Source organism: Lachnellula hyalina, assembly GCF_007821495.1.
Source record: "Lachnellula hyalina strain CBS 185.66 chromosome Unknown contig00049, whole genome shotgun sequence".
Classification (NCBI taxonomy): domain Eukaryota; kingdom Fungi; phylum Ascomycota; class Leotiomycetes; order Helotiales; family Lachnaceae; genus Lachnellula; species Lachnellula hyalina.
In genome coordinates this window covers 110,348-135,356 of record NW_022157163.1, presented here as the reverse complement: position 1 = coordinate 135,356, position 25,009 = coordinate 110,348, and the positions used below count along the sequence as shown (strand labels likewise).

The following is a 25,009-nucleotide window of genomic DNA, read 5'->3' as shown; positions in this document are numbered from 1 at the left end:
GATTCATGAATGTTAAGCGTTCTCACAGCATAGGAATGTAGAAGGGTAAGAGCCTAATAACAACGGACACTTAGCTAGCTTACGAATGTGTTGGAATTATCCCAAAAGCTTTGATATACGTTGCAACATAATCTGTCTAAAAAGTTCAGAATCTAGATACCAACATGAAAAGTTCCCTGGATCAAAAGTTGTATAACTCTCTAAATGCACTCGGTCTCTGCAACAATCTTTTTGGTGACTCAAACTCCACCAGCTTCCCATCACTCAACAAAGCAATCCGATCAAAGTCTAGAATGGTATCCAGACGATGCGCCACCGAAATGATTGTAGCGTCCCGGAATTCCTCCCGAATCACGCGCTGCACAAGCTTGTCTGTAGTTACGTCGATGCTGCTAGACACCTCGTCCAGAACAACGACTCTGCTTCGACGAAGAATGGCACGGGCGAGACAAAAGAGCTGTCGCTGGCCATGAGAGAAGAATTCTTGTTCTAGTGGAGCATCCAGTCCACCTTTCAATTCCACTGTTGACCATAGCTCGACTTTCGAGAGAGCCGCGATTATCTCTACGTCGCTGTGGATGCTCTTGGGAGAAGCATTGAGTCGGATACTCCCTTTTATGAAGAATGGATCTTGGGGTATTGCGTTGATCCGCGAGCGAATGATTTGGCGATCGACTTTGGCGATATCGATGTTATCGACAAGTACTAAAGCACAGATAAGATTAGGGACAATTTTAATCACACGTTTGGCCAGTACGGTATGCAAGATGTATTGCACCAGTATAGAGGCATGTACGAAGTGGAAGTGGTTTGCTTACTAGAGCTTTCCGAGGGAATTTCCAGAAGACGAAGGAGTGTCATGATTAACGAGCTTTTGCCGCTTCCAGTACGGCCACAGATTCCTATCTTTTCTCCTGGATTGATAGACATATTAATATCCCTGAGTATCGGTGGTCCGTCAATGGTATAGGAAGGCGACAGGTTTTTGAACTCGATAGCGCCACTTGAGGGCCAGCCATCAGGAACGAGCTGATTCTCGCCCGGCAGGTTCTCATCCGGGGTAGTGCGAGTGAAATTTTTGAGTCTGGAAACAGCCCCAATAGATGTCTCCAGAGAGGTCCACTGTCTGATAATCCAAGCTAAGGATTGACTGAAACTTATCACATTCAGGAGTGCCAACCCAACGTATCCAGAACCAACGGAGTTTCTAAGCTTGACAATAAGCACCATCAGAATTACAGCGAGAACCGTAACCATCAAGTCAAGAATGAGCGCCAGCCATCTCTGAATACACCAAAGTAAATAATATGGCTTTTGCGAATTATCAAGCAAGACCAGATGATTCTCTACGAAGGCGTCTGACCATTGGAAAGCTCGGACAGTCACAAGACCAGAAAGCGACTCGATGAAGTGGGAGTATAGTGGCGATTTGGCTTCGAGATCAAGAAGCCGAACTTGACGGGAAGTACGTAGATAGTATTTCTGGAGTACTGGCAGTTGCACCACATATTAGCATCGTTTGGGATATTTTGTAAGGACTGCCACTTACGCCAGACCACAAGTATCACAGGAGGCAAGGTAAGGGCAAAGTAGCCTGCGACAAAGCACATCAAGATTGCGCCCATGATTGCTTGAACCACCGCAACAACGAGATCGATCAATGCAAAGGGAAGATCTTGGTCGACGATTGACATGTCTTGGCTGAATCTGTTCTCATATATGCACTTTAGTGGCCGCGTCAGGCAGAATAAAGGGGATATCGTACCTGTTTGTTGTCACGCCCGTATCTGTAGATGTGAAGAAGGCAAGAGGAGCATTCATGACTGTGCTAAGAAGTCTTGCATGGAGTTTCTCTGCGCTGACCGGCACTAGGTAAAGAAAGAAATGGTAGCAAGCGACGGTCCAGAAAACCGTACCAATCCCAGCTAGCATTCCATACAATCCCAAATAGAGCGCATTAACTTCTGTGCCATAAACCAACAGAGCATCAGTCCAATATGTGACGAGTAGTTCGGTCAATTTAGCTGCCACTCCAGATAGGACGGTGTAAAACAACCATAAGAGGGTACTCGACCACCCGATCGAGCTGAAATAGTACTTATAAGTGGAGAATTCGCCGACCGGCCTACTTAAGTCATCCTCCTGAGCTTTGATGTTGGCTCTGGCTTTGATGGCGTCTTCACTAAGAATTGGCTGTGCTGTGAAGGCTTTCTTGTCTACATCTCCATTAGTCGTCGGCGCGCTCGAATCTTCGGTTTCATATCTGTGATTGGTGGCAAGGCTCTGGACGTAGCCGCCACCGTGCTGCAACTGCATAAAGGTGCCTTGCTCTGCAATTTGCCCGTGGGCATCCAAAGAAATAATATAATCCGCATATGATAGTCGTGTAACAGCATTGGTGACTAGAATTGCTGTCGTCTCCGACTTTCGAAGAAAGCCCTGCTGGCCAAAGAAGTTGACAAATACCCTTTCTTCTGTTTCGGCATCAAGGCCTGAGAAACAATCATCAATGATAATCAGCTCCTTCTTTGAGTACAAGGCACGAGCAAGAGCTACACGCTGCTTTTGGCCACCACTCAAGGATATGCCTCGACTTCCGACGATCGTCTCTGCATCTCGTTTAGTACAAATCTTATCAATGGTTATGAGACGGCAGAATGTGCATGCATACCATGTGTTTCGGGCAGAGCTGCAATATCATAGTCCAAAGCACAGGCTGCGACGACCTCTGCGTACCAAGTCTCGTCGAAGGCAGACATACCAACAATATTTTGTCGAATAGTGGTGTTTTGAATCCATGGGGTCTGGTCGCCAAATCCACTTTCCAACGTATTGCCATATACGAAACCTTTGAGTGACGGTGTCTCACTCATCAAACCTTTTAGTAACGTAGATTTACCGCATCCAACAGGACCAACGATGAATACAAAATTCCCTCGATGAACTGAAAAGGTGACATCGTTGATTTGAGGAGTAGCAGTACGACTCCATCCAAAGCTAGCATTGCGAACGTCTATCACTATCTCTGAAGAGCCTTGTGGTTTAGTTTGAAGATCTTCAAGTAGAATGTTTTGGTCGGCCTCAACATCAAACTCTATGACCGAGACGGGATCTTTGCCTGAACTAGAGCTGGTAGATGAATTATTGAGTGCCAAGACGTGAACTTGACGGCACTCCGATTTTAAGTATGCTTGAATTCGATCGAAACAAGCTAAGCCAGCCTTAACACTAGGTATCGTTCTGAGGAGGTTACCAACAGGTTGGTTCAGCAGCGCAATAAGGGAGAGGGCTGTGAACGTCGTGGACGCGTTCAATTCTCTTCCGAGCGCGTTCTCAAACGGAACGAAAAATACAAATGTCACTAGTGGTGCAAGTAACCTCATGTTATTTGCTACTAGTTGTTAGTGCAGGTCACGCAGGCGCAGCCAGGTATAACATGAATGGTTTGAAACGTACAAAAGAAGGCGCTAGCCGTCAGTAATCGTCTGAAGACAAAGGAAAGTCGCAACTCCTTGACACGAAGTCCTTGCACAATTTGTGTAATTATGGGAGGAAACCCAAGCATCTTCACAGCCTATTTGCAACATTCAGCATCTATAACGAGTATTCACATGCAAGTGTCATACCTTCATTGAACCCAGCATGGATGTCGAGACATCAACACGCGTTTGGATGCCTTTGTTCCAAATCTTTTGGGCATTCCCGATGTACTGGGAAATCCACACAGTGCATAGCGCGGATATAATAGCAACACCGGCCGGAGCAAGGAACGACAGGCCCAATTGCCTCTGAAGCAGCCATAGTGCTATACCTAATTCTATAGGTACAGCCCAGAGCTCGTGCAAGTTTTGGAAGCCGCCACATACTACTTCTGTGGATTTGATTAAATTGTCAGTGATCCTGTGAGAATGCTTGGATATCTAAGGGTACTCACCTGTATCGTTTGACATTAGAGTGAGGGCCGCCGATTCATCTAGAGCAGTAATGTTCAAGTCCACAGTCTTCGTGTAGATCATGGTTACCAAAGACCCCCGAAGACTAGTGATAAAACGATAACACATATGGTAATATAGTGCACTTGCAATCGCCATTCCGAGGAATACAACAAGGAAAGCGCCCGTAAGTCCCCAGCCTATATTATCGGGCGCATTCGAGCTGACAAAGTCGATGGTTCGCGCTAGAAGAAAAGGCTGAGCGTAACGAAAGCCAATCATGAACAGGCGAGGAAATATACCAGCTACCAATCTCTCACGGTTAGCATTCAAGGTCGCCCACAACAGGGCGTGGGATCGATTCTTGTCTACCTTGCCCCAGGAAGTCTCGGCTTCCTTTTTCAGAACAATTGAGCTGAGCGCGTCGTCTAAAGGAAATAGGTCGGCTTCGTGGATAACCCTCCGAAACCCCGTTGACATTGTCTCGTTCAGCCACCAAAAGAAAGCACGACTGTAAATACCACTGGTGGCTTCGGGGGAAGCATTTGCGTACCGGGGCGACAATATTTTGCGTTTCTCTATCGCCTCGGCAATTAACATGAAGAGCTTGACCGCAACCGTAGCGGAGAAGATTGAAGCAATGGGCTTCGGAGCATGTTGAATCCACAAGGTTCGGGTGCGAGCAATGTCAAATAACAAGGTTATGAACAAGTAACTATTGATGATGTTGGACGGTCGAATAGAGCGAAAATGCTCCGCGTGAGACAAAATCAACAGCCCAAGTGCATCGGCGACGACCAAAGCAGCAGCAGCTACTGTACTTGGAGTCCTGACACTAGCATTGGCAGCATAGAGGACCAGTATTGCGGCTTGAAATACTGCAAAGACTACCAGCAAGGCCTGATCGAGATACATTAGCAGTTATTTGACCCTCATTACTCCTCAACATGCTTCCATACCAACTTGTTGCCATAGAGAACTCTTGCCGATGTTATTATTTTCGGCGGTTGCTTATGCAGTGACCACAGTCTGAATGGCAAAGCGAGGAGCAGCAGCGCGGAAGGGATGATGGAAAGGATGGATTCTTCAAACAAAGGGGTGAAATCGAAATGCCCGGTGACTGAAGGGCCGAAGGCGTGCAGGCCTTTCGCGTAGTCGGTAGAATTTGAGGTCATTGCGAAGCTTGACACTTCTGCGATTGTTTGTTGTTTGGATGCTTTAAAGCAGGAGGAAATAAATGGAGGTGAGGTCGACGTCACTAGGGGCGGCCGAGCACGACATGCAAGGCAATGCAATGCAATCACGGGCGTGAGTCACAAATGCAACCTCCCATGCAGGGCAGGGTACAGCACCCGACGTGTTCTTCAGGGTACTTCGTACAAGTGATGATCCCTGATGAGACGCTGTATTATTCCCTGTACTCGCTAAATGCGTACCCCCGTCTTCCATAACTTCATGAACAGTAGATCTCGAGTGTCTTCTCTCACTGTTTACTCAACTATAATTTTCTCTTCCTTCCTTAAAGCCCGTAAATCTGATAATTTGATCATGAATGCCGGTCCGCGCTATCAGCGTCTGGAATTGGGAGATGTCTCTGAAAGTCAGACGGGCGCGACTTTTCTGAGAACAAATGACTGGGACCAGGGCGAGTCTGGAGTTGAGGATCTGGATAAAGATGGGGAGCCGCTGCTGCCCCGACCATCGAAAGCACTGGGGCTTCTTGGAGAAGAAAAAAGATTCTGGTTTCAGAGATCCAAGGCTCGGCTGTATGATCCTGATGCTATTGCGACCCAGCGGTCGGTATTCGATGACCCGGAAACTGCAGAGCAGCATAGGCCTGGAGATGACTGGGAGAATGCTCATCGATTTGACCCGGACGAGAGATGGACATGGGGTGAAGAGCATCAGCTCATCCGCAAGATTGATAAGAGAATCATGGTACGCTGTGTGATTCCTTTCTGATAATCATGGAACCATAGCTTACACTTCTAGGTCTGGGCTTGTATAATGTTTATGGCCATGGAGCTTGACAGATCAAATATCTCTCAAGCGTTGACAGATAGATTTCTAGAGGATTTGGGGATGACTACCAATGGTGATTGAGAATTTCTCGAGTCCTGAGGATAGATGCTGAATTGTTTAGACTTTAATCTCGGCACTACTGCGTTCAAATTAGCTTTTCTATGCTCTGAGTTGCCGTCTCAGCTCATTGCTAAAAGGCTCGGCCCAGATATATGGATACCTACACAAATAGTCGTCTGGTCAATAATTGGGTCTGCTCAATTCTATCTGCGAGGACGAACTTCATTCGTCTTAAGTCGCGCTGTGCTGGGAATGCTTCAGGGAGGTTTCATTCCGGAAGTAGAGAAGACCTGTTCCTCTTATCGAACCTATGTTAATGTTTGTGCAGATAATACTCTATCTCTCGTACTTCTATAAGCACGGCGAGCTCTCATTGCGTCTTGCATTTTTCTGGACCGCATCAGCTCTGACAGATGTGCTGGGAGGTTTTCTTGCCTTTGGAATCCTTCACATATCAGGTATAGAAGGGCAGTCTGGTTGGCGATGGCTCTTTCTCATCGAGGTTCGCTTTTAGAATGCCACGTCCCTATTTTATGACCATCCTTTTAACAGAATATTCAGGGATCCATAACCCTCATCGTTGGAATTCTCGCTTATATTCTCATGCCCTCGTCCCCGACATCAACCGCCTCGTATTTTCGAGGTGCCTCTGGCTGGTTTACTCCCAGAGAGGAGAAAATCATGGTGAACCGGATCTTGCGAGAAGATCCCAGTAAATCGTCGATGCATAACCGAGAGTCTCTGAGTGCCTCTTTAGTCTGGCAAAGTATAACGGATTTTGATCTCTGGCCGATCTACATTTTGGGCCTGACTTTCCAAATACCGACGTCCACCCCGTCCAACTATTTAACTCTTTCATTGAAGGACATAGGTTTCGATACCTTCAAGACCAACTTGCTTGTGATACCAACTCGAGTCCTGTCAGTGATCACCATGCTGGGTTTGACGTATGCAGCAGAGATATTTGGGGAGCTAACATTTGTTGCTCTGATTGGGCAACTTTGGGTATTGCCATTTATCATTTTTATGAATGTGATTGATATAAATTCGATAAATAAGTGGGTGGCATGGGCAGTTATGACGGCTCTGCTTTGTTCTCCTTCAGGTACTTACTAGCGGCTCTCCGGGCTCCCTCAAAGTCATTACTTCGAAGTAATTATTGCTGATTAAATCAAAGCACATCCAATCCAAGTCGGCTGGATATCGAGAAATAGCAACACGGTACGCAGCCGCGCGGTCTCCGCCGCATTGTACAATATGTCGGTGCAGACCTCCGGAATCATAGCAGCAAATATCTACCGCACCGACGACGCACCACTATACCACAGAGGCAACGCCGTCCTATTATCCCTGACGGCTATTAACATCTCTCTTTATTTTGTGACCAAGTTTTATTATGTGCGGAGAAATCGAAGTCGAGATAGGAAATGGGCCGCCATGAGTGGGGATGAAAGGTTCGCATATATGACAACGAAAGGTGGCGGAAATAAGAGATTAGATTTTAGACTCGTCCACTAGCTATAGAAAAGAGGCCTGATCTTGCTCGCTATCTTCTATGCCGAGCTGCTCCCTAAGTAAGAGTGTAGAATCATAGCAAGGTAATTAGTCTAAACGCTCCTAGCCTATCGTTACGAACATAATATATAACTGGAGGAACTAGTCTTGATGTTGAACTGCGTGCAATGGCTTCTGAACATAATCAGAGCGTGGATCGTTATGGAGGTGACTATGGTATATATATGAAAGACACTTTTGCGGGGTTTCAGGAGTTTATATTAGTATAAACTTCGGATTTGAAGGTGCCCTGACAAAGGTTGAAGGATTTATCTTAGCATAATATATATCGTATTGGATACCGCTTACCAAATGAATTTGACGATGCTTTTAATTACTGTTGTATCTATAAATATAAAATGAAGTTGAGCCAACTATATTTGATTGCCCGTATAACTATGATTTAGCGTGGATTTGCCCAAGGAGCTAACTATATAAAGCCAATTCTCTTCACCACGGTTATGTCCAAGTAGAAGCGCTCGTATTTATAGGGGCGATCCACCTTAGCTCCATACCTTCACTTCACGTAGAGAGTGTTACTAGGTAGAAGGTTTGGAGAGAGGAGTGGAGTGTTAAGGCGATGAAGACTAGGCTAAAGAAAGATCCTAATAATGTTTTTACAGAAGTACTGTGGATGGACAACACAACCGCGGACTCTAGGCTAGGTGTTGTAGCCTAGAAGTGGATATATAGTGGATACACACTAAGCATTAACGCTGTAGCCTGCCAGGCTACAGCGGGCTTACTGAGCTATATGCCCTATATATATAGCGTACTTCCCACTGTAGAACAGCAGTCAATTCAAGATCCTTACCCCGAAAAACAACACTAGGATCTGACTTATAGTTTCATTATTGTATAAATATATATATTAAATAATCTGTATAAAAGAGTGTATTATAGAATAGATAATAGTCTAAGTTTATTGAAGTGTCCGATTTTATAAGGTATAGTGCAGTGCTAACTGCATATCCCACTTCACGTAACAGCTCATTTAGACCCCACCATAGTACTGTAGGCCTTAGGCCTCTATCTGCATTTATAAGCACACTAAGAAGTGTTTCCATACATATATCTTTAACCTCTTAACCTCTAAATAACATCCTCTGCCCATCTAGTCACCATAACATGACATCTATCCTGGTTTTAGGGGCCGGCGAGCTTGGCTCGCCAATGCTCACGTTTCTTGCTGCCAAGATCAGACCTTCTACCGCGACGCTGACCGTCCTTCTCCGACCGCAAACGATTTCCAATCCGAGTAGAGCCGCTGAGCTAGATGCTTTCCGCGCGCTCGATATCTCATTTGTAAGTGACATGATTGCATATAATATTCTGATAGCTGTTGGCTAGGCAAAGTGAGCATTGATGGAAGGCGATCAAGATAAACTCGAAACTCCCGTCAGATGGATGAAGAAAGGCCCTATCCGAAGTCTCACCCTAAACATCACTAAAATAATTTCCAAGAACCGCCGCTAACTCTACAGCAAGCTTCCAGGCGATATTGCCGCATCATCTATCTCAAAACTTGTCGCACTCTTCAAGCCGTACGACCTGATTGTATCTTGCTTGGGCTTTGCATCTGGCCCGGGTTCACAGGCTAAAATATGCACCGCCGTGCTTGAGGCAGGCGTGTCCCGCTTCGTGCCCTGGCAATTCGGCGTCGATTACGATATTATCGGTCGTGGTAGTGCTCAAACGCTCTTCGATGGTATTTTCCCACCCTTATTGGCACTTTGGCATAAAATCCAACTTCAATATAACATACAAATAGTAGCGTACTAACTCTGGTACAGAGCAGCTTGATGTCCGGGATCTCCTTCGCGCTCAAGATAAAACCGAGTGGGTGATTATCAGCACCGGGATGTTCACCAGTTTCTTGTTCGAGTCGTCCTTTGGCGTCGTTGATTTGAGTGCCGGCCATGCGATTGTTCGTGGGCTTGGAGGATGGAAGAACAAAGTAACGGTCACAACGCCCGGGGACATCGGGAAGCTGACGGCAGAAATTCTATTCACTGAGCCCCGACTCCGGAACCAGGTGGTGTATACTGCAGGGGAAACAATCAGTTACGGAGAACTTGCTGATTTGGTAGAGAGTGTTACTAGTAGGAAGGTTCATAGAGAGGAGTGGAGTGTTGAAGCGATGAAGGCTAGGCTGAAAGAGGATCCTGATGATGTGTTGCAGAAGTACAGGGTTGTATTTGCGGAGGGGAAAGGAGTATCCTGGGATATGGAGCAGACATTTAACGCGCAAAAGCAAATCGAGACAGAGGGTGTAAGAAGCTGGGCACTACAAAATATTGTCGAGGTCTAGGGTACTGCTTGATGCTTCTATAAAGGAAGGCTTTACTATTTTTATCCTAACTAAGCTTTAAGTCATCGAGTATAACTCTATCATTCTGCTCATTAAGACATTGTTGGCATTCCTTCACTTGTTACTGCTGCTGTGTTACGTTCGATTATGGAGATGTAATCACTAGGAATTGCACCTTTATAGCTGGTGAAGTATTCAGACAGCTAGTTACAATGCAATTGTTTTCTGTTAATATAAAATTCCCTTCATATTCACTCTCTTTTGCATAATACCAAGCGCGAGTATATGATAGTCAGTCATTTCTAAACAATCGAGTATACTATTATTCCTTATCTCCAACAGCTTTCCCAGAAGCTTCCATTTGCTTGTTTTCGATGTCCGCATTATCAATTTTGTCTGCCTCCAGGTTGTCCTCAATATAAACAAGGCGACTAGCTCTGTAAAACAGTTAATGAACACTTCTTATGAATTCATTAAATATCTTTAACATACCTTGTCTTCGTCTCCAATACCCAGATGCTAGCCACGGTAACGATGACGAGTGCACCGAGGATAATCGTAGCAGTAAATCCTTTGTTGAAGTTGCCAACATCGGCTGGGAAGAAGACAATCGGCCACCAGGCAATAAATGCCTCCTGTATAGCGCGAAGGTATTAGTATATATGTTTCTAGTTAACTCACAGACTATGATTTCTTACCATGATGGTGTTCATAAAGCCGTTAACGAGAGTTCTAAGTTCAAAATCGTGGCGTGTAAGGTCCTAGTATATAAAATAAGCAGTGCTTCTAAAATCCGAGTGCAGTGGCATCATACATTGGCCCAAGAGTACCACAAGCTTTGTGGTGCGAGGGTAGTTCCACAGAGGTCTGCCAAATATTAGCTTCACCTCAGTCAAGTGAGTTGTGAAAAAGTCTTACAGAACGCGAACAGTTTTCCGCCGAATGGGACAGAAGCTGACAGGCAAAGGGATCCGCTGATGATAAAAGTCGCACCAATAGCAAAAGAGGCGGGGACTTTGGTTTTTAACCAGTCAGATAGGAGGGCATATCCCCACATCGCTAGTATTCCAGTGCCTGTCATTCCTGTCGGGTAATAGTTGAGCTTGACAACATCGTGAATGCCATGCTGCTTCATGAAAAATGGCATGGTGTTGTTGCCCGTCATCTGAAGTCCAGTTCCATACAAGGTAAATAAAAGCTGAAGAGGCCGTCAATATGCTTAATCTATGTATTTCGCAACTGTGAAGGACTGGAACTTACGGGGAATATATAGATCTGCCAGCTGGAAAATACACGCTTCAACGTAGCCAAATTCCATACAGGCTTAGTAACTCGCTCGTTAGGAATTCGAACCACGCAGCGGCTTTTCTCCTCTTCATTTAGGTAACCGCATTTGGTGTTGTGGGGGAAGTCTGGGAAGAAGAACCAGCCGTAGACAATCACTGGTAGGGTGACGAGAAAATCGACAATGTAGAGCCATTGCCATCCTTTCAAGCCAGCTGTGCCATTCATGTGCTAGTAATATTTATTAAATCTATCTCGACCATAATCAAAACTACAATACGTACCTCGTACAGCCCAGCCTGAATAAAACCAGATAAACTATAGAGGCAGTCAGCTATTTCTGTCATCTCAGTAAGGATCTTTGCTTGCGCTGACTTACATGCTTCCAATTTGTGCGCAAGAGGTGAAGAGCGCGGCACGCTTTCCAATCTCGGCGGGTGTGTACCATGAACCAAATATCAAATGCATACCAACAAAAGTGCTGGACTCTGCCATACCCATGATAAAACGCAAACCCATGACTGTTTGGGGGTTCTTGGCAGCATACTGAGCCAAGCAGAGGATTGCCCAGGTAAACTGCATTCCAGTAAACCAGATTCGTGGCGAAATGTACGTAAGCGCAATGTTGGAAGGTACTTGGCCAATGGTATACCCAACGAGGAACAGGGTATTGACATAATTGTACTGGAGACCGTGGAAGCCAAGATCTTTCTTCCTATAATCAAAAGAGTAAGTTCTCAGATTTTGCTTCCCTATAAATTCAGTGGTCTGGGTAGCTTACACTAAGGAACAATGTCAGCAATGGAGGAAAGCAAGGCTATGGATCAGTACTTACTTCCACTAATATAGGCGTTGGAGAAGTTGCTACGATCTATCAAGAAAGTAAGTTCATGCACTAATCATAATTGCTTTCCTAAACCAATGTGCAACGAATACTTACCAAGGATATTGATAAACTGTGTCAAACATGCATAGGTCATGATTAACAAGTCGATCTTCTGCACCAATTTGGCATCCTCATTATCTTTTCCATAGAACACGCGCCTGAAAAGGGCGGGAATAGATGATAGTCCCATATTTCCAGATGCTATACTATGCTCAACAATGGGATAATTATAACACTCGGGCTACTGCTCTCGGGCTGCTGCTGTCTTATGAAGAAGAATATTTATGTGAAAAAGCGGGCAGTAAGTAGATACTTATAAAAGTATTCTCTCGCCACGCTTCCAATAGTCACGATGATTCGTTATCGTCAAGGAAGAAGAAGCGGATAGATTGTATTATTTAATTATTTCTAGGTATGGTGTTCTCCGTATTTCGTTGCATACCGATAGAATAGCAAGTTATCGGTCTTTTCTTATCATGTCTCATGTTCTGGTGGATACTTGAGACGTTACAAGCTCGTTCGCACGTTGCTAGCGCGTCCTCGTTACAGTATAGCGTTATCTTGAGCGGTGCCCCGACGACGTGTTTATGGGCGTTGTCTCCATAATAAAATGGAAATCTTCCTCTACTAACCTCTTCCCTTGTATTAAATGTTAAATTATAGGCCTATTCCATCGATAGATATAAGAGGACTAATCGTGCGAGGTTACTCTTAATCGTGTTCTCCTTAACTCGTAGTATATTGATCCAATCATCCCCTCCAAGCTACACCACCACCTCCGGAAGTGGGGGTTAGTCTGGCGGGCCGCCAGTGGCGGCTTACAACGTAGAGCCTCCCTCGTCTCCATGTGTTTTTCGTACTTTCTGCAGGCTACACTTCTTTAGCGTGGCACACATGGATTGGACAGTAAATATACAGATCTCTTGAATTCATGGTAAAATAAAACATTTCCGAACAACGTCCTTCGTACTGCCTTGTTCATGCCTTGAACTTGCTAGGGAAATTCCTCGTCACTGAAAGCTCGCCCACTTTTGCAAGAATCACCTACTAAATGTTACCCGTCCCCAGTTACAATATTGAGAAGGCCAAGGCCTGCAACTTGTTCTACTTGAAAGCAAGTGGTACTGGCGGGTTTCCTGCACCTTTCGATTCCTATGAATCTGCCTCGGATGAACTTGCTATCGCTGTTGCTCAATGGCAAGAAAAGCACTTATTGCTTGTCGACGGGATACTCGGTCCGAAAACATCAGCAGCTCTTGAAGGGCGCGAATGGACGCGTCCAAAAGGAGAAAAGTATTTCATAGTAGGAGGCAAAAAGGTTCCCACGCCATTTATGGTTGTGAACTGGCTGCAACCAGGAGGGCTTAGTTTTCTAAAAGTTCAACAAGCGATTCCGGATTTCACTGGTACCCCTCCGCACGATGATCCTCGACCGGAAAACATCGATAAACTTATACTTCACTGGTAGGTTGTATTCGTCACACATGAATGTGTTGAAGAATTATTTCCGATTTATATTTACATGTACAAGGACTAATATCTAAAAGGGATGAGGCACACTCCTCACACGACTGTTTCCACACTTTAATATGGCGCAACCTCGCTGTTCAACTGTGTCTGGACTCTGATGGTACGGTCTATCAAACAATGGATTTGGTTGATTTGGCAGCCAGACATGCGCGATGGGCCAATCAAACATCAATTGGAATAGAGATCGCCAACCCCATTCATCTCAATGCGGGTAAAGATGGAGACGGACGAGAGCTTGTTGAAGAAGGCAAACCACATACGAGCAACGAAGTGTGGCAATACTTGGGCTTCACCCAGCTGCAAAAAGATATGATATCGAGACTCGTGCCAGCCATCTGCGAGTCTGTTGGTATTCCAAAACGATTGCCTCGAGATGGTAACGGTGAGGTATACAAGGACTTAATGCCTGAGCCTCATCAGTACCAGGGAGTTTTGGGGCATTATCACTTACAACTTGACAAGGTTGATCCTGGATATTCGCTGTGGCCGCTCTTGACAGACTTCTAGGCTTAACACCTATGGTAACTTGAGACTTGAAGTAGTAGGCAAGGATAGGAACAAATGGAAAGGTGGATCTCATAAATCTACAGATATTTTGAACATGCATGTATAGTAGAGTTGTTCGAGGTCTAGATTTAGGAACCAGGCCGCATATGGCAAATAGAGCAATGGAGGAAATGTAAACTGGAATCACTAGCCATGCCCTCTAAGATATTATCTGTCTTATCTCGAGAGTTTTATGTGTCACCGCTAAGTGGCCAGCCCTATATTCGCCGCAAAAGATCAGCAATAAGAGATCGGCTATAGTTCAAATCTGCTTCGGCCTCTACCCCACCTATTGCTGCGTACGTAGTATGCAGGTTGCAAGCGTCAAATGCCACGTTGTGGAAACGTGGATTTAACCATAGTTCGATGATCTCTTGACCGCACAAGAACTATACTCCGGAAGAGATACTACGGGGTCTATAGTGCCGGGAAACCTTCGGCTGAGGGTCGAGATTTAATATCTGAGTAGTCTGTACCAGCAGGACGGTAGCCCCCTGGCTCAAGAGTGGACTCATCAAACCAGCAGAACTCTAAAAGATTTTTGTTTTTCTTTTTCCAAAGCGATAGATCCTTATCATCTGCCTGGTCATACCTTAGGTCATTTCCACCACGCAGCTCTCCCGCCATGGAGGTATCACAGACCATCAGGAGACCACATGCAGTAGCGCATGATGCGCAACAATTGCAAGAGTATGAACAAGCTCGCCAAATTGTCCTTGCGAATCCCCGAAATGCGAGTTCTAGCCTTTTTAAAAAGTCCTTCATCTTCATACCGTTACTTGGCATGACCCTTCTTTTTTGGGTGGGATTATCACCTAGCCAGCCCAGCATCAGCTCGACAGATTACAGAGCCCGCACAGACAAGCTGTTGAAGACGACACCCTTGATAGACGGACACAATGACTTGCCATTTCTATTGCGAATGCAATTAGATAATCAAATCTATGGCGACCGACTCCCATTTAGAGAAAGTGAGAGTGCCGAGATAATAGCCTGCTTGTCACATACTAATGCACATGTGTAACTAGAATTGGGTAGCCACACCGATTTGAGACGTATGAAAGAGGGCAAGCTTGGGGGACAGTTCTGGTCTGTTTATATTGAGGTACCATTATTGCCTTCTCCCATACACATCGAAGCTAAAACATTGATTCCAGTGTCCAGATATCGTACATCTTGATGACCCAACCGTAAGTCCATTGAGCCAAATCGTAGCGCCTAAACAGCATTGACTGATCCCATTTATTAGCATAATGTACGAGATACCCTAGAGCAGATTGATGTAGCGAAGCGCTTCATCAATGAATATTCCGAATTACACTATTGCGACACTGCCAGTTGCGCAATGAAAGCTTTTGGATCTGGCAGCATTGCTTCTATGCTAGGAGTAGAAGGACTTCATCAAGCAGGTTCATCCATTGCTGTCATACGGCAGTTTTACGATCTCGGCGTCCGCTACATCACACTTACCCATAACTGCGATAACCCATTCGCTACCGCAGCCTCTACAGTGACCATGACTGGGAAAGATGGCGGGCTGACGGATTTCGGCAGAGCGGGTGTTGAGGAGATGAACCGACTAGGGATGATGATTGATCTCAGCCATGTATCTCACCGTACGATGAGGAACGTCCTAGAAATCTCGCAATCACCCGTCATCTTCTCACATACGGGATGTTATGGACTGGCAAAGAGCTTTAGAAATGCCCCAGATGATGTGATAGTACAGCTGAAGACTAACGGGGGAATTATCATGATATATTTCGCCAGCAAGTTCCTGGATTTAGAGCATCCACAAAACGCCAACGTCGAGACGGTAGCAGATCACATATTTCACGCTGTAGGGCTAGCAGGTTGGGACCATGTTGGTATTGGTATGTCATAGAATTTACTATCCACGCTCCTTTATATTGTCTCGTCTAACCTTTGACACAGGTGGAGACTTCGACGGTACTATTAATATCGCCAACGGAATCAACGATGTCTCGGGGTATCCTCTCTTGATGGTAGCCCTGATGCGACGCGGTGCAACAGATGAGGATGTGCGAAAGCTAGCTGGGGAGAATATGCTACGTGTTTGGCGGCAAAATGAGATTGTAGCTTTGAGGTTGCAGAAAACAGAAGGTATCAAACCTGCTGAGGATCGCTGGGAGGGAAGAGTACAAGTACCATATCAAGGACAGTTGCCTACTTTGATACCAGGATATTAATAACTTATTATTAGTTCATTTTTATTCTGCTTCATCTATCTTATCTTTCCACACCTTTTCAGGGATTTCCCCTCATAATTTTCAGACCATCACCCAACAGCCTAAGCTAAATATCTCAACTTCTCAAGCAGGGATTCAAGACAAAGTATTGATATCACCGACTAAATAACGATCGTTAGCAATCCATCTATCCAAAAGTCAACATACCAGCTTCTTACTCACCCCAACCAACGATCTACAAACCAACCCCCGTCCTCGGGCCACCACTCAAGGCAGAAGTGGGAATACCCAACGCAGCCACCAGCAAACCCTCTCGAACCTCTCCGGATCAATGTGATGCCTCCTAGCAACCTCCCTACGCTTACGTTCCTTTCCCGGATTAACTACTTCCCGTACCTCATCACAGTGTGTCGTGTAGCACAGATACGCAGCGGTGCGGTAGAACTGCCAACGGAGGGTGAATTTCCCTAGCATGTAGAGGAATACGAAGATATGGCGATAGTTGACGCAGAGGGGCGGAGGCGGTTCTTGGACCGGGAAGCCGTCGTAGCGAGCTCGGATGATCGAGAACAGGACGTCGGATGTCTCGCTGAGCTTAGCAATTCTAGAGGTTGCGGCTGTGACTTCGCGGATTTCTTCGTCGAGGCGGTCTTAATACCAGGATGGTGGGGAGTGGCGGCGGAGATTGAGCATGCCGTGCCATCGTCTCAGAGAGTGTCACGAATACGAAGGCCTTGGGATGCCCGTTTCCGAAGGGCGTTGAAGATTTGACGCATTCTCTTTTTCTCTTTTGTGCAATATGGTATGAGAGGAATGGGTGTGCCGAAGTTCGCCGGCCTAAGGAAAGAGGTTACAAGCTGGAAGTGTTGGTGGGATATAAAGTTGTGACTCTCGGAATTTGAAGAGTTTTTCTTTTATAGCATTAGTAGACAATGAATATGTGAATTGAAGATACCCCCATTCCCTGATATGCCAAGGCCTATTTCAGCAATTCCTTAAGATCTTGCAGATATATATCCCGCCGCGACTTACAACCGCGACGACTTTCTCCTCCTGATTATAAAATGGAAGTAGACCGTAGTGTCGGGGAAGGCAAATATCACAACATGCGGGGCAAAGTCAATGTAATGTGTCGAGAATAACAAATTAAAGAGCGAAAGAGAAAATAACAAATTAAAAAAGGACGCAGATTAATCGGTTTTTTTTCTATGTACAGCGACGCAACTAACTAGTGTCAGGACGCGAGACCTTCTAAGGCTTAGTAGAAGGCCTCTTATAATCTAGAGGACTGCAAACCTATCTAAATAATGCTATCATGAATTCGTACCTCATGCAATTTATTTTCCATTGATCCCTTGTGCATCCATTCATTCTTCAACGCCTCGCTCAAGCAATCAGCTACAGCAATATCATTCCGAAAGCTGTTTCGCACCATACAGCGCCGCATCACGATACAAATCAATCAAGCATCCCGCACTCCAAGCCTGCGTCGGTGACTATGATTCCAGTTAGCACTCCTCTTCTCAAAATCAAAGTCCACTTACCGAATCATGACAAAGTTCCCCGTTCTTGTTCGTCAACTCCGGAAGACCCGCCCAATCACTACTGTTGATCGACTCTTTACAACCTACTAGACGTTGGGTAATCTGCTGGAACGCTTCTGTTTTCTCCTCCGGTCCCTTTCTCCTCTTCAAATCAAATTTCAGGAGAGCGCGAAGGAAGAAACCAGTAGGCCAAAGCCATTCTGGACCTTGATGGTAATTGCGGCCTTTGCTGGTCGCAAAATCATCGCTGTCTTCGGAGTTGATGTAATAAGGGCGGTAATTGAGGTCGGCGGGGTCAAGTGTAGCCATTCCAGTAGGTCCACGCAGGTGTTTATCTGCGAGGATGAGAGCGTGTAGGGCGTGAGAGTCGTCGAAAAGGTCTGGTGCAACAGTCATGGCGATGGGAAAGTTGGCACGGAGTTGGTAGTCTTCGTATTCTTTGCCTGATCTGTAAATATCTTTGTAGATTCCGCGACGGTTGATAATTTTGGAATTGATGTCGTAGCTCTTATCGTCCTTCTGCTCGGTGGGAACGTAATAGCATCGTTCGAAGTTGTTCTTGATCAGGAGAGACCAATCGCCCAAAGTGATGACTTTAAGCTTTTCATCAGAGGTACTAACGCCGGCATACTTGTACTTGCCCTCTTTGTGAAGCTTCGCCAACCAGATCAAAGCACTGTAGAGAAGACCGGTAATTTCAACTGCAGCGCCATCGCGAGGGGTTCCAGGCACGCCTTTGCTATGCGCTCGCTCGCTTTCGCCCATCTTGTCCATCCATGTCCCACAGTTGTTTTGATTGCCACCGAATATGATACCATTGCTCCAGTCTACAAATATCTTCTGGTCGAATCCTTCCGACTTCATTTGCATGTCCAGGTTTGGGCCTGCATTGGCCTCCCGAAATGACATGCCCGAGGCATGACGCTGGAGTGCTTCTTGAATGATATCCTCGAGTGTTGAGGTTTTGGAGTAAGCTCGCGGATCGTCGACGTCGAAGAAAGTGTCATCGTAAGGAAGAAACCGGCGGGGAACATTTTCTTTCAGTAGCTCGATTCCATTGGGAACAATCTTCGTATAATCTTGAATGCATTGCAAAAGGAACCAAATGGCGTCTCGAGCATTGTATCGGGGATTATTGCCACTACTCAGAAGGTTGGGAACCATTCCATGCTTCATGACGCTTGCAAATGCGATGATGTGTTCTTTGCACTCAGCATATCGGCCTGTACCAAGGAACAGACCAGTTGCAGATATAAAGACGTCTCTGCCCCAGCACCTTGCCCACGAAACCGCGAAATGGGGAAGACCAGCTGCCAACGATGGTACTTCTTTCACTGGATACAGAGAGGCTGATTTGACAAAGCCTGTTTGCTGTACACTGACCATAGCAAGATCCTTCAAGAACCACTGTCCTTTCTGGACATTTTCATTCATGAGCTCCAGGCCACGCTCCCATGCCCCCATGTAGGCGGTTCGAAGCACAAGACCAAAGTACCGCGGCAGTAAAAAGCTTGGAATTTTCCGAATCGCATCAAATCGCTCCTTAAGCCAGATGGCTAGCGTCAGTAATCGCTCATAGCCTGCCTTTTGCGAGATCCGTTCGAGACGTCCAATAATATAATCCAGCGCCCATTGTCCATCCCGAAGATGTTGGCAAAGGGGATGTGCCAGATCATTGGTTGCGATAATCTTCTTCAAAACACTCCACCAGCCTTGCAGACCGGCATACACAAGTTTACCGTGTCCTGGAATGTCGTAGACGCCATCCTTGCCGTCACTTGAATCTAGCTCCTCTGCCTCACATCGGTACAGCACGAAATTGAGATCAATCAGATCCAAGTTTGCAAAGGCTACCTTTGCTCCCGAGGTAACAAAGGTATCAAGTCCCGATGCATGTTCAGCCGAAGGAATCCAAGTCTCAAAGAGTGCTATGCTGCCAGGAGGAAACTTCTCACGAACAGAGATTATAGTCTCATCGTCTTTCGTTTCCATCCGTACGCCGGGAAGACTAATGACTTTGCTTGGTAAGCCCCTCAAAGTCGTCTTGTCTTCTGAGACCTCTTTCTTTGCTTCTTCACTGACGTCGACTTCAAGCATCCAGCTTCCCAAATGTCGTGCTTTCGTGCCTCCAAGATGAACTGGGCTGAGGCCACCGTTTCCGTTACCATAGCCAGGGAATGCCGTGTGCGCAATGAGGAAATATCCTTTCCGCGATTCGGGGTGAACACGATGAACAGTGATATATTGGTCCTCGTGGTGGATGTGAGTCTCATCATACCCATCCTTGCCCATCAGTGTATGGATTTGGTTCAAAAGCTTTTTAATGCCTCCTATGCCGCCTTCACCATCACCAACTTCAACAGGCCCTGTAGATGAGGGTGATGAATACAATCTGGTCTCATGAACAAGATCCACAAGCTTTGGATAGACCTCGTCGTAGCCCATGACGCTGCCAGTTGCACTGGCGCACATGTTGACAAGAGCTGCATTCGGCAGGGTATCTCGGGCATCGCGCTTTTGAGCAGGCACCTCATTGTCATGGGTGCAATCCATGAAGAGGGCATGAACAGGCGTCTGTTTGATCCGACGAACAATATCCCTGCTGGAGTTACGATTGATATGGCCGTTGGCGTCTTTTTCTGAGTCTGCTCCCGAGACTTCGTCAATCTCAAAACTACCAATGGGTCGCCCACCATGGCGATGCACCAGTCGGCTAAGCTCCCCAGTTCCCCAAGCTTGCATTGCTTCTCGAATCAGCGAGCTTATCCCCAAGCGTTTGACAAATACATAGTCCATCTCTTCAGATCCGGTAAACAGCTCAGCAACGACGAACAGATTTGGGCGAACTCTTCTGGCCTCATCAAGCAGGAATTCGGCAACATGGATAGGAGTCGAATGACAGTTGTCAATGCGGAAGCCAGTAAAGTACTTTGCCATCAACCGAGTGTACTGGGCCATGAAATCCCACAAGAAAGGACTATCCTGGCGCTTTTCTCCATAACGAAGTTTGACACAGTCACCCCAAACAATGACCTCTCTTCGGAGGTAAGCACGGGACTTTGGACCAGCATTATCAATCAGAGCATTCGCTGCCCAAATCCAGCCATTGTTTACCAGTGCAAGATCTTCTTGGTTATGCTTCTCGGTAATTGAGTTCTTGGGAAGTCTCGTGAAATAAGACTCGATGAGAGGGTTCTTGGCATCAATCAGACCCAATTTTGGTCCATGGTCATCGAGTCTGACATATTTGACTCTGTTGAAGATCTGCTCGAGAATTTCCGCGACATCCACGTCGTACTCTTTGTAGAGAGGAAGGTTCAGCTCGTCCAGAATATGCACAATCCGGCTTCGTGCGACCCCTCGATCCGCACTATTCGAATCATCCCCCTTGAAGCGACCGTAGATGGCCGTGAGCAACGCCGCCGCGATAGATGGATTGACAGAACGTTGGAATCGTTTACCGAGGATGTCTTTACTCAACAATGCGCTCTTATTTAAGAATTCAGCCTGCAGGGTCGGAGTTGCATTCTTAATGGTCTCCAGGCCACCAAAATCAGAGCCACCGAATCCGCCTTCGGGAAAGGTGATGTTGCCTGTAGCCCATGCTTCCACAGCTGCGTCAGCATTGCGCTCCACTTGAATAACGTAGTATTCCCAAAGCTTTAGTTTTGCAATGACTCGCTCTTTGATCCCATCCATGACTTTGATGAGATCGTCTACGGTCTTTAGGGTCGTAGGAAGCTCGTACTTTTCCATGTCACGGCCGAACTCAAGAAGGGCGGTATCCAACTCAAGGGCTGACCGGAGCCAAGGTGCGGTCGAAACATTGTAACCGACCTCGGGGTGTTCTTGAAGCCATTTGCTATTGTCGGCCGTGTGGTTCCATACAACATCTGTGAGGCCGAGTAGGCCGTGCGTCTTTTCCATGCTAGTAATCAATTTCTTGACATCGGCCTCCCCATTGGGAAAGGACTTTGGATCCCAGCCAAGCTGATCATATATACTGTATGGGGAATTGGATTGGCCTCGGTGCTGCAATGGTGTGAAATGGACCATGTTGTAACCCCTCTCACTGATGCCCCGTAGGTGTTTCTCCCAGTCAGTGGGGTACTTGCCCATGAATTTAGAGATCAGTGAGAAGATTGACAGGGCTTCCATTGGCATCTGCTTGCCTTCCAATGACAAGCGCGGGGCAACATCGATATAATATGTAGGAGTCTGCGTAGGAGTAGTTGGCTTGACGTGGGTCTCGGAGAGGTCGGGAAGAGGGGCGTAGGTGGTATAGAAGGCAAATGCGCCAGCACCGTGGATGGGCAGGGAGATTTCAATGGTGCGATTGAAGTCTGGCTCGAGTCTGTGATTACATTAGATTAAAACTTCCACCAACACATGTCTTCTTACTTGAACTCTCGAAACTTCTCTCTGTGGAAATCGGCACCTTCCTCTGGGATATTCACCCACAGGCTTCCATGGCGACAAATGGAGGATGTCCCCTCAATAGCAAAGCGTACGATTATGGGAGCAGCACTCTTGGGGGTAAGGTAGATGTAACCTCCGGCAACATCGGGGCTCCCATCGTCATTGAGAGGAAGTAAATAAACATCTTTGGAGACTACTGTCTTCGGGGCCATTGTGTTGTGGTGGGTTGTGTTGTGTTGTGTTGTATTGTAGTTGTCGATGATGTTGATCTTGTAGTAGCTGTTGTAGTAGCTGTTGGACCAAATTGATTGTCGGGTAGGAGCTCTCCCAGAGCTTGAAAGGAGGGGGGGGGGGGGGACGAGATGATGTACTGTGTAGGCAAAAAGGAGAGGCCCAGAGGAGAGAAAATGTGGAAAAGGGAAGAGAAGAGCAGCAATGCGAGTGTGCAGATATAACAATGTAAAACGACGGTGAGGATGAAGGTGAAGATGAAGATGAAAAAGGGTAGATGGACTAGGATGTCAACAGTGGAAAGACCGGTGATGGATTGGTACGTCACACACCCAGGGACTGACTGACAGTGAGTGGGAAGTGGGGAACATGGGTGGATGCCCCTGGTCGTTACTTCCTAGGTGGGTATAGAACAGTACTTGGCTTCTGGTATTCTTGGTGTTGAGGGATTGAGGGATTGAGGAATTGCAGATGTTTTATAGATCTCAAGTAGATAATTAGAGAAACATTTATTGATTTTACCATTTTACGAGGTTTCTTTGTTGTAGGAAGTTATACGGTATAGAGGGCAGGAACATCAACATGATGCATCCCCTCCTCCACTCCCCGCACGCTTTCCCCATGATCAACAACTCTCGTCCCAGTACTCGAGTACTCACGTGGGTATAGCTGCACCAAATGGTTCGTGCAACATGAAGATCTTTGCTGGCAATTGACGAGTGTCATCATCCAACACAAGGTGGATGCAGATGCAGATGTGCATGTCGATTTCACTCAATTTCACATGCATCTGCCTTTTCTTCTCTTGTCCCGCGCCAACGGTCTCCCCTCCATCTTTTTCTTCCCGAGAGCGGTCAACATCCCTGCATCAGCGTCTGGGTAGCATCCAAGCACAAGCTTAAGAACTTTTGGCACAAGACCAAGAAGCTTCATGTCTCAGTCTCAACAATTTTGATACCCCGCCTTTGACTCTATACTTCCCTTCCCTTCCTTTCCCCTCCACATGCTCATGCTCATGCGACTCACTGCAAGAACTTCCTCTCAAGCTGCCGTTAGAATTGCACAGACATCCCGCCATCTCACTCTACCTCAATCGCACACTATGGCAACTCTCGGCGCTCCCACCAAGAAGCACAAAGTGACGGTAGTGGGATCAGGAAATTGGTATGTCTAAGCTTTGACACCAGCTGCTATAAACCGCTAACCTGCCAGGGGATCTACAATTGCTAAAATCGTCGCCGAAAACACCAAAGCCAACCCGGACATCTTCGAGGAAGATGTACAGATGTGGGTCTACGAAGAGGAGGTCACTCTACCCAAAGACTCTAAGCACTTCGACGCCGCCGCAGATGGCCCTCAGAAGCTCACGGCAGTAATCAACAAATACCACGAGAACGTCAAATACCTGCCCAACATTGCCCTCCCCGCGAACATTGTCGCAAACCCCTCCGTCGTGGATGCAGTAAAGGGCTCCACAATCCTCGTCTTCAATCTACCCCACCAGTTCATCGGCCGCATATCGAAACAATTAGAAGGACACATTCTTCCCTTCGCCCGAGGCATATCCTGCATAAAGGGAGTGAACGTCACATCCTCTGAGATTAGTCTCTTCAGCGAATGGATTGGTGAAGGGCTAGGAATTTACTGCGGGGCTCTCTCGGGAGCAAACATTGCCAACGAAATCGCCCAGGAGAAATGGTCAGAAACAACCATCGCATACGATCCCCCGGCTATCGATTCTCGAGCCCCAAGTCCATCGAGCTCGCAAATAAATCTTGTTATTACACCAGCAGACGGGGAACACAAGGATGTAAGAGGCAGAGTCAGCAAGACAAAGTTGAAGGCCTTGCCAACCGACTATCCCCCTCTCGACCACGCGCTTTTCAAAACACTATTCCACAGACCATATTTCCATGTCCGCATGGTGGACGATGTTGCTGGTGTTTCGCTCGGAGGAGCGCTGAAGAACATTGTCGCCCTTGCAGCAGGATTCGTAGATGGGAGAGGATGGGGTGACAATGCCAAGGCAGCTATCATGCGAGTAGGTTTATTAGAGATGGTGAAGTTCGGCAAGGAGTTCTTTGGGCATTCTGTCCATGCAGGGACGTTCACCGAGGAGAGTTGCGGTGTTGCAGACTTGATTACCAGTTGCAGTGGAGGCAGGAATTTCAAATGTGCCAAGTTGGCTGTTGAAAGAGGGGTCAGTGTAGATGAAGTTGAAAAGACAGAGTTGAACGGGCAAAAGTTGCAGGGAACGAGTACCGCAAAAGAGGTGAACAGCTTCTTGCAAACTCGGGGAGTTGTTGACGAATACCCACTTTTCAAAGCAGTTATTGGTAAGATTCATCCAATCCCGTGGAAACCGAAACAGATACTAATCTAAGCAGATATCCTAGAAGGACGGAACACGGTAGATGATATCCCAGATCTAGTTGCACGCGCCGACGCTTAGATGTATTATGTTAAAGCTTGCTGGTGAA

General features: G+C 46.5%; 6 protein-coding genes across 6 annotated transcripts; 4 read left to right on the top strand and 2 right to left on the bottom strand.

The window, feature by feature from the left end:
- Positions 1-181: 181 nt before the first annotated feature.
- Positions 182-5,107, bottom strand: FUM19_5 (ABC transporter; the record flags this gene model as incomplete). Its single annotated transcript, XM_031149171.1, has 9 exons — positions 182-705; positions 819-1,490; positions 1,550-1,707; positions 1,766-2,609; positions 2,672-3,391; positions 3,457-3,574; positions 3,627-3,871; positions 3,935-4,832; positions 4,892-5,107. The coding sequence occupies 9 exons, from the start codon at positions 5,105-5,107 to the stop codon at positions 182-184; spliced, it is 4,395 nt and encodes a 1,464-aa protein (XP_031006214.1).
- Positions 5,108-5,480: 373 nt separating this feature from the next.
- On the top strand, positions 5,481-7,532 carry YIL166C_3 (putative transporter; the record flags this gene model as incomplete). The annotated part of the gene is made up of 6 exons (XM_031149170.1): positions 5,481-5,870; positions 5,925-6,027; positions 6,076-6,293; positions 6,343-6,516; positions 6,576-7,119; positions 7,192-7,532. The coding sequence occupies 6 exons, from the start codon at positions 5,481-5,483 to the stop codon at positions 7,530-7,532; spliced, it is 1,770 nt and encodes a 589-aa protein (XP_031006213.1).
- A 1,164-nt stretch (positions 7,533-8,696) lies between these two features.
- Positions 8,697-9,879, top strand: PCBER1 (Isoflavone reductase PCBER1-like protein; the record flags this gene model as incomplete). Its single annotated transcript, XM_031149169.1, has 3 exons — positions 8,697-8,873; positions 9,057-9,276; positions 9,362-9,879. The coding sequence occupies 3 exons, from the start codon at positions 8,697-8,699 to the stop codon at positions 9,877-9,879; spliced, it is 915 nt and encodes a 304-aa protein (XP_031006216.1).
- A 4,871-nt stretch (positions 9,880-14,750) lies between these two features.
- LHYA1_G004206 (putative dipeptidase) lies at positions 14,751-16,335 on the top strand (the record flags this gene model as incomplete). The annotated part of the gene is made up of 5 exons (XM_031149168.1): positions 14,751-15,096; positions 15,154-15,230; positions 15,283-15,315; positions 15,375-15,999; positions 16,061-16,335. The coding sequence occupies 5 exons, from the start codon at positions 14,751-14,753 to the stop codon at positions 16,333-16,335; spliced, it is 1,356 nt and encodes a 451-aa protein (XP_031006215.1).
- Positions 16,336-17,744: 1,409 nt separating this feature from the next.
- GDB1 (Glycogen debranching enzyme) lies at positions 17,745-22,510 on the bottom strand (the record flags this gene model as incomplete). Its single annotated transcript, XM_031149167.1, has 3 exons — positions 17,745-17,831; positions 17,880-22,233; positions 22,281-22,510. 3 exons carry the CDS (start codon positions 22,508-22,510, stop codon positions 17,745-17,747), a joined length of 4,671 nt encoding a protein of 1,556 aa, XP_031006218.1.
- A 1,121-nt stretch (positions 22,511-23,631) lies between these two features.
- Positions 23,632-24,981, top strand: GPD_0 (Glycerol-3-phosphate dehydrogenase [NAD(+)]; the record flags this gene model as incomplete). Its single annotated transcript, XM_031149166.1, has 3 exons — positions 23,632-23,693; positions 23,742-24,865; positions 24,917-24,981. The coding sequence occupies 3 exons, from the start codon at positions 23,632-23,634 to the stop codon at positions 24,979-24,981; spliced, it is 1,251 nt and encodes a 416-aa protein (XP_031006217.1).
- Positions 24,982-25,009: the final 28 nt, after the last annotated feature.